Source organism: Tasmannia lanceolata, unplaced genomic scaffold, assembly GCF_043159265.1.
Source record: "Tasmannia lanceolata isolate RefF3 unplaced genomic scaffold, GAP_Taslan_0.1 ptg000023l, whole genome shotgun sequence".
Taxonomy (NCBI): Eukaryota; Viridiplantae; Streptophyta; class Magnoliopsida; order Canellales; family Winteraceae; genus Tasmannia; species Tasmannia lanceolata.
The window spans coordinates 15119257-15126315 of NW_027518700.1; the positions used below are offsets into that span (position 1 = coordinate 15119257).

Here is a 7059-nt window from a genome sequence, read left to right on the forward strand (position 1 = left end):
TTTGTTCTGAAAGAGCGACCGAACATGGATAAACCAGGTTGCCTACGTACCCTGGAAGAATAGGGATCAGGTCGGGCGTAGTTCAAGGTAAAAATGCCCCTTATTTGAGATTTTAGAACACTTCTGATTTTGTTAAGGCTCAAAAAGGCTTGCAAAGGATTGTTGTATTAGTTTTTCAGGTTTTTATGTTTTTTTTTTAAGGCTCTGGTCAGTCAAAGGAGGCCTTCTCGTGCTCTAAGCATAATATTTCTTGAGTTAGTCCAGGTTTGTTGGCTCTGTTAATTTTTCACCATTTTGATCGAGGAGTCTGACGACTTTTCCTGGCAGGACTTCATCCACAATGTAGGGGCCTATCCAATTGGGCTTAAACTTTCCCCTGGGATCATATACCGGCGCGTGAAAAGTTTTCAGCACGAAATCTCCTTTCTACAAGCCTCTCATACGAACTTTCTTGTTAAATGCTTTCTCGATACGGCGCCGATACCCTTGGACATGATACAAAGCCTTCAACCGTTTCTCATCAATCATATAAAGCTCCCGGTATCTGGCTCGCGCCCACTCTGATTCTAGCAAGTCAGCCTCCATCATCACTCTTAGAGAAGGAATCCGTAGCTCTATAGGCAGGGCAGCTTCCATTCCATACACCAATGAATATTGAGTTGTACCTGTGGAGGTTCTGATCGACGTCCTATAGGCCCACACAGCATATGGGAGCTTATTCGACCAATCTTTGTAAGTTTCGGTCATTTTGCTAATGATAACCTTGACATTCTTATTGGCCACCTCGACAGCTCCATTGGTTTGGGGCCTATAGGGCGAAGACTTGTGATGCTTAATTTTGAACTCTTCACATAAGTGTGCCACCTCCTTCTTGAAGTGAGATCCAATATCTAAAATCAGCTCATGTGATACTCCATATATGCAAAAGATGTTTGTTCTGATAAACCTTGCAACTGAAGGAGAGGATAATGAGGCATAGGAAGCTGCTTTTACCCACTTAGTGAAGTAGTCAATGGCAACCAAAATGCACTCATGTCCGCTCAATGACTTCGGTGATATCTTCCCAATAATGTCTATTCCCCATACTAAGAAAGGCCAGGGCGATGTAAGAGAATGCAACTGAGATGGCGGCATGTGAATGGGATTAGCATAAACTTGGCATTTGTGACACTTCTTTACAAAAGCATGACAATCTGCTTCCATCGTCGGCCAGTAATACCCAAGTCTTGTGTGATTTTTCTTGATAACATTTTTCCATTCATCTGCGGTCCACAGACACCTTCATGAATTTGTTCTATGATTTCAGCAGCTCGATCTTCATCTACACACAAGAGCTGGATCCCGTCGAACGATCTCATATACTGTTAGCCCAACGGTTCCTACCTTAGCATTCCCATCTTCTTTTAATGATTCCAATTCACAAGTGATTTTAGTTCACTAATGTGTTTGAATGGTAAAGTTGTAGATCATATTGTTTACTATCAAGGATTGTTTGGATTGAGGCCAAGAAGCTCTCATTGGACCACATTCAGAAGGCCAAAGGCATCAGAGATCCAAGACGCATGAAGTCTTGAAGCATCGCAATTGAAGATCGAAGTCATTTTAGAATGTAAAGATTCAATCCTAATTTAGGTTTTAAGAGGCATAAATAAAGTAATCACACACACCCTAAATGTTTAAGTGGTTGTCATTGTGGTGTTCCAACACTTTGGAACCCTCATAACAATCCCAACATGGTATAGATTTGGAAGCCCAAATAAATAAGAAACAGAAATGAAAAACCAGCTGCATATAGGCTTCTCAGAACTCCGAGAGAATTCTCGGAGCTCCGAGCTCGGAACTCCAAGAAATTCCTTGGAGCTCCGAGAAATGATCCAGTACCATTTTTTCCATATTCTGTTTGTATTCCCGGAACTCCGAGAAAATCTCTCGGAACTCTGAGACCACAGTAACGGAAAGAAATATATCCGTTGGGGTTTTTGCCAGAATTACCACTATGCCCCCAAACGGTCATATTTTGGGTTTTCTATAAATATGGGTATTCTAAACTTCCCAACAATCATTCCTAACACTCAAAAACCCTATTGGAATATCCTAAGAGTGTCTTAAGGTTGTTTATGCCTCTCATCTTAAGGTTGTTTATGCCTCTCATCCTCTATAATTAGGATTTGGATCATAGGCTTCAATTTGTACATCTTCTCCAAACATTGTAAACCCTTATGAGGGATTTTTTATTCTTTCTTTCTTTGCTAAACCATTGTATTCGGACGAGTGTTCGGAGAAGCAAAGCCCACTCTCCGTGGTGAGGATTACCACCAAGGTTAAAGGCAATTGGAATTGTAATTGGCACCGATCTTCGCCAAAGTTAAGAAGATCAACATAGTGAAGCCATCAACGTGTTTGGTTGGTGGAGTGGAGTAGGCCTCGCGTTTTGAGGACCGAACCACTTTAAATCTCAGGTGCATTCTCTCTTATCTCTTGCTTTATATTTACATTGCACTTAGGATTTAACTTGTATGCTTAATTGCTTTTTTTATCTCTTAAATCTTTAAATTGGGTTAAAATTTTCAAAAGCTTAAAACTTGTTAGAAACCTAATTTTCCCTTCTCATTAGTCGCCAATAAAGTTTTACTTGGGCCTATCCTTGGGATTTCACTTGGTATCAAAGCCTTAGCTCTTAAAAGATTTTCTTTTTTAAAAAATCTTTGGTAAATTTTTTAATTTTAACAAGGGATAGATCGTAAGATCATTGGCAACTTTCTAATTGTGAAATGGCAAACATAAATGGAACCGGATTTCTGGAAGGCCATTCCACAACTAGACCTCCTTTCTTTGATGGGTCCAACTATGGACATTGGAAGACAAGGATGCGCATCTATCTTCTTTCGATAGATGTGGAACTTTGGTACATTGTTAACAATGGTTACCCCTTGCCTTCCAAGCCATTTGAAGAATGGAATGTAGTAGAGAAACGGCAAACAAACTTAAATTACAAAGCCATTAATTCTTTGTTTTGTGCCTTATCTACGGAGGAGTTTAATAGAGTAGCTCTTTTTTATTCCGCCAAGGTTATTTGGGATACCCTTGCCACTACCCATGAGGGAACATCTCAAGTCAAGGATTCCAAAGTAAACTTGTTAAGGAGCAAATATGAAATGTTTAGAATGTGTTAAAATGAAAGTATTTCCAAAATGTATACCCGATTTTCAAAAATGACAAATGAATTAGCTAGTCTTGGTAAATCTTATCTTATTGATGAGCTTGTGGGTAAGTTGCTTAGGTCACTTCCTCCACATTGGGATCCAAAAGTTATCGCCGTACAAGAATCGAAGGATCTCTCTAAGCTAACTATGGAGGAGCTTGTAGGATCTCTTATCACTCATTAGATGCTCCTTACTAGCCGACAAGAGGAGAAGAAGCCAAAAGAGAAAGAAAGTAGATCCCTAGTACTCAAAGCCTCCAAGGCAGATTCATCATCCTCAAGTGAAGCAAATAGTGATGAAGAAGAAGCTTTGAGAAAATTCAAAAGCATATGGAGAAAGAAGCACAAAAAGGATAAAAAGAAGAAGAAAGAAGAAAGAGAAAGTGACGTAGAGGGAGGAATAAGGTGTTACAATTGTAAAAAGACGGGACACAAAAGACCGGAGTGTCCACTTCTCAAGTCATCTTCCTCGAAATACAAGAGAAATAAGAAAGATTGGAAGAAGAATAAGGGTCTTGTCGCCACTTGGGATGCGTCAAGCACGTCGAGCAAAAGCTCGAGCGAAAAGGAAACAAATAAGGATGATCTTTGCTTCATGGCACTCACCCATGAAGATGAGGTAAATTCTAACCTTTCTTATTGTTCATCCAGTAGTGAAAGTGGGAGCATGTCTTATGATGAATTATGTAATACTTTGCATTCTCAAATTTCAAAAAATAAAGTTCTTAAAAAATCTATTTCAAAATTAGAAAATGAGCTTGATGTTTTGAAAAATGAATCTTCTTCTTCCATATCTCAAGCTTAAGTACAAATTGAAAATTTTAAACTTGAGATTAAAACCCTTAAGGGTAGTTTGGATGAGAAATCTTACCAATTAGTAAAATTTCAAAATGTAGCAAGCTCTTCCAAATCTTATGAAGATGACACTAATGATTTTTTAAATCAAATAACACATCTTCATAATGAAAATGAAAAATTAAGATGATGTCTACATGGGTTTGTAAATGGTGATAAAAGCATTGACATAATCTTAAAGAAAGCTAGTCATAGACCTAATCATGTATTTTATGATAGGACTAGTCTATCTAACCCTCATGTTAGATGCCATTATTGTGGAATTCATGGTCATTATCAATTCCAATGTGCATCTATGATTAAAGACTGTGGTGGAACCAAGAAAGCTTGGGTTCCTAAAGCCCCCATATGATTCTATTCATATTTATTTTTAGATTAGGGGCTAGCACTTAATATTTGTATATCTTTCTCTTTGAATTTTAAAATCCCCTATTGTATTGAATTTATGTTCCAAATAGGGGGAGTTCTAGGTTTGTCTTTTTCCTTGAAAAAGGGGGAGCTTAAAATTGAATATTTTATCCCTTTATTTTTCTCGTACCCCATCTTTTTGTTGATGACAAAGGGGGAGAAAAATCTAGCTTAAGGAAAATATGTGTGCTTTTATTGAAAAATCTCTTGTGCTCGTCATCATAAAAAAGGAGGAGATTGTTAGCCCAATGGTTCCCACCTTGGCATTCTCATCTTCTTCTAATGATTCCAATTCACAAGTGATTTTAGTTCACTAATGTGTTTGAATGGTTAAGTTGTAGATCATATTGTTTACTATCAAGGATTGCTTGGATTGAGGCCAAGAAGCTCTCATTGGATCACATTCGGAAGGCCAAAGGCATCGGAGATCCAAGACACATGAAGTCTTGAAGCATCGCAATTGAAGATCAAAGTCGTTTTAGAATGTAAAGATTCAATCCTAATTTAAGTTTTAAGAGGCATAAAGAAAGTAATCACACACACCCTAAATGTTTAAATGGTTGTCCTTGTGGTGTTCTAACACTTTGGAACCCTCATAACAATCCCAACATGGTATAGATTTGGAAGCCCAAATAAATAAGAGATAGAAATGAAAAACCAGCTGCATATAGGCTTCTCAGAACTCCGAGAGAATTCTCGAAGCTCCGAGCTTGGAACTCCAAGAAATTCCTGGGAGCTCTGAGAAATGATCCAGTAACATTTTTTCCATCTTCTATTTGTATTCCCGGAACTCCGAGAGAATTTCTCGGAACTCCGAGACCACAGTAACGGGAAGAAATATATCCGTTGGAATTTTTGCCAGAATTACCACTATGCCCCCAAACGGTCATATTTTGGGTTTTCTATAAATATGGGTATTCTACACTTCCCAACAATCATTCTTAACACTCAAAAATCCTATTGGAATATCCTAAGAGTGTCTTAAGCTTGTTTATGCCTCTCATCCTCTAGAATTAGGATTTGAATTATAGGCTTCAATTTGTACATCTTCTCCAAACATTGTAAACCCTTGTGAGGGACTTTTTTGTTCTTTCTTTCCTTGCTAAACCATTGTATTCTGGCGAGTGTTCAGAGAACCAAAGCCCACTCTCCGTGGTGAGGATTGCCACCAAGGTTAAAGGCAATTGGAATTGTAATTTGCACCGATCTTCATCGAAGTTAAGAAGATCAACATAGTGAAGCCATCAACGTGTTTGGTTGGTGGAGTGGAGTAGGCCTCGCGTTTTGAGGACCGAACCACTTTAAATCTCGGGTGCATTCTCTCTTATCTCTTGCTTTATATTTGTAGTGCACTTAGGATTTAACTTGTATGCTTAATTGCTTTGTTGATCTCTTAAATCTTTAAATTGGGTTAAAATTTTCAAAAGCTTAAAACTTGTACATAGACCATGTCGTCCCTAGGATTTCATCTTCTACAGTCATTATCTCTTCATCTGAAAATTATATTTTCAAATATTCAATCTCCTTTACGGGGACTTCAACCAACTGCTCTGCTACTACTCGGCCCTTGATTGATTTCTGGGTGACGTAAGTGACGTCAAACTCAGACAACAACAACAACCATCTTGCAGTTCTTCCGGTAAGAGCAGGCTTCTCAAACAAATACTTCAAGGAATCCATCCGTGAAAGGAGCAAGACCATATTTGATAACAGATAATGCCTCAGCCTTTGAGTAGCCTAAACCAGCCCCAGACAAGTTTTCTCAAGTAGGGTGTACTTCTGTTCATACTCAAGCATCTTCTTACTGAGGTAATATATAGCCTTTTCTCGCTTTGACTTTGGATCTTGTTGGGCCAACATGCATCCCATCACTGTATCAATCATAGACAAGTACAACAACAATGTCTGGCCTGGCGTAATTGGTGACAACAATGGAGGCGAGGTCAGGCACAACTTGGCCTTTTCAAAAGCTTGTTGACACTCTTCGTCCCATTTCTTCAATGCATTCTTCTTTAAAAGTTTGAAGATCGGCTCACAAATAGTACTCAACTGTGCTATGAATCGTCTCAAATACTGTACCTTACCAAGAAATCCTCTAATTTGCTTCTCCGTTTTTGGTGGAGTCATTTCTTGAATAGCTTTTATTTTTTGATGATCAACTTCGATTCCTCTCTGACTCACCAAGAAACCCAATAACTTTCCTGATTTAACACCAAACACGCACTTGTTTGGGTTAAGGCGAAGCTGATACTTTTGGATACGCTGAAAGAACTTCCTCAATGACAGAACATGTTGTTCTCTGGTCTTAGCTTTAACGATCTTGTCATCCACATAAACTTTGACTTCTTTGTGTATCATATCATGCAACAAGGTAGTAGCAGCTCTCTGATAAGTTGCTCCTGCATTCTTAAGTCCAAACGGCATCACTTTGTAACAATATGTCTCCCATTCAGTTGTGAAGGCTCTTTTGATCATACCCTCGGGCGCCATCTTGATCTGATTGTATCCTGAAAAACCATCCATGAAGGAAAGCAACGCATGACCAGCTGTATTGTCCACTAGGATATGTATGTGCGGCAGAGGGAAGTCATCTT

The 7059-nt window shown here is 38.7% G+C and overlaps 1 protein-coding gene across 1 annotated transcript; it reads right to left on the reverse strand.

The window, feature by feature from the left end:
* Nucleotides 1-426: 426 nt before the first annotated feature.
* LOC143855856 (uncharacterized) lies at nucleotides 427-1203 on the reverse strand. The gene is made up of 2 exons (XM_077365908.1): nucleotides 947-1203; nucleotides 427-688 (listed from the first exon to the last, which is right to left on the reverse strand). Exons 1-2 carry the CDS (start codon nucleotides 1201-1203, stop codon nucleotides 427-429), a joined length of 519 nt encoding a protein of 172 aa, XP_077222023.1.
* Nucleotides 1204-7059: the final 5856 nt, after the last annotated feature.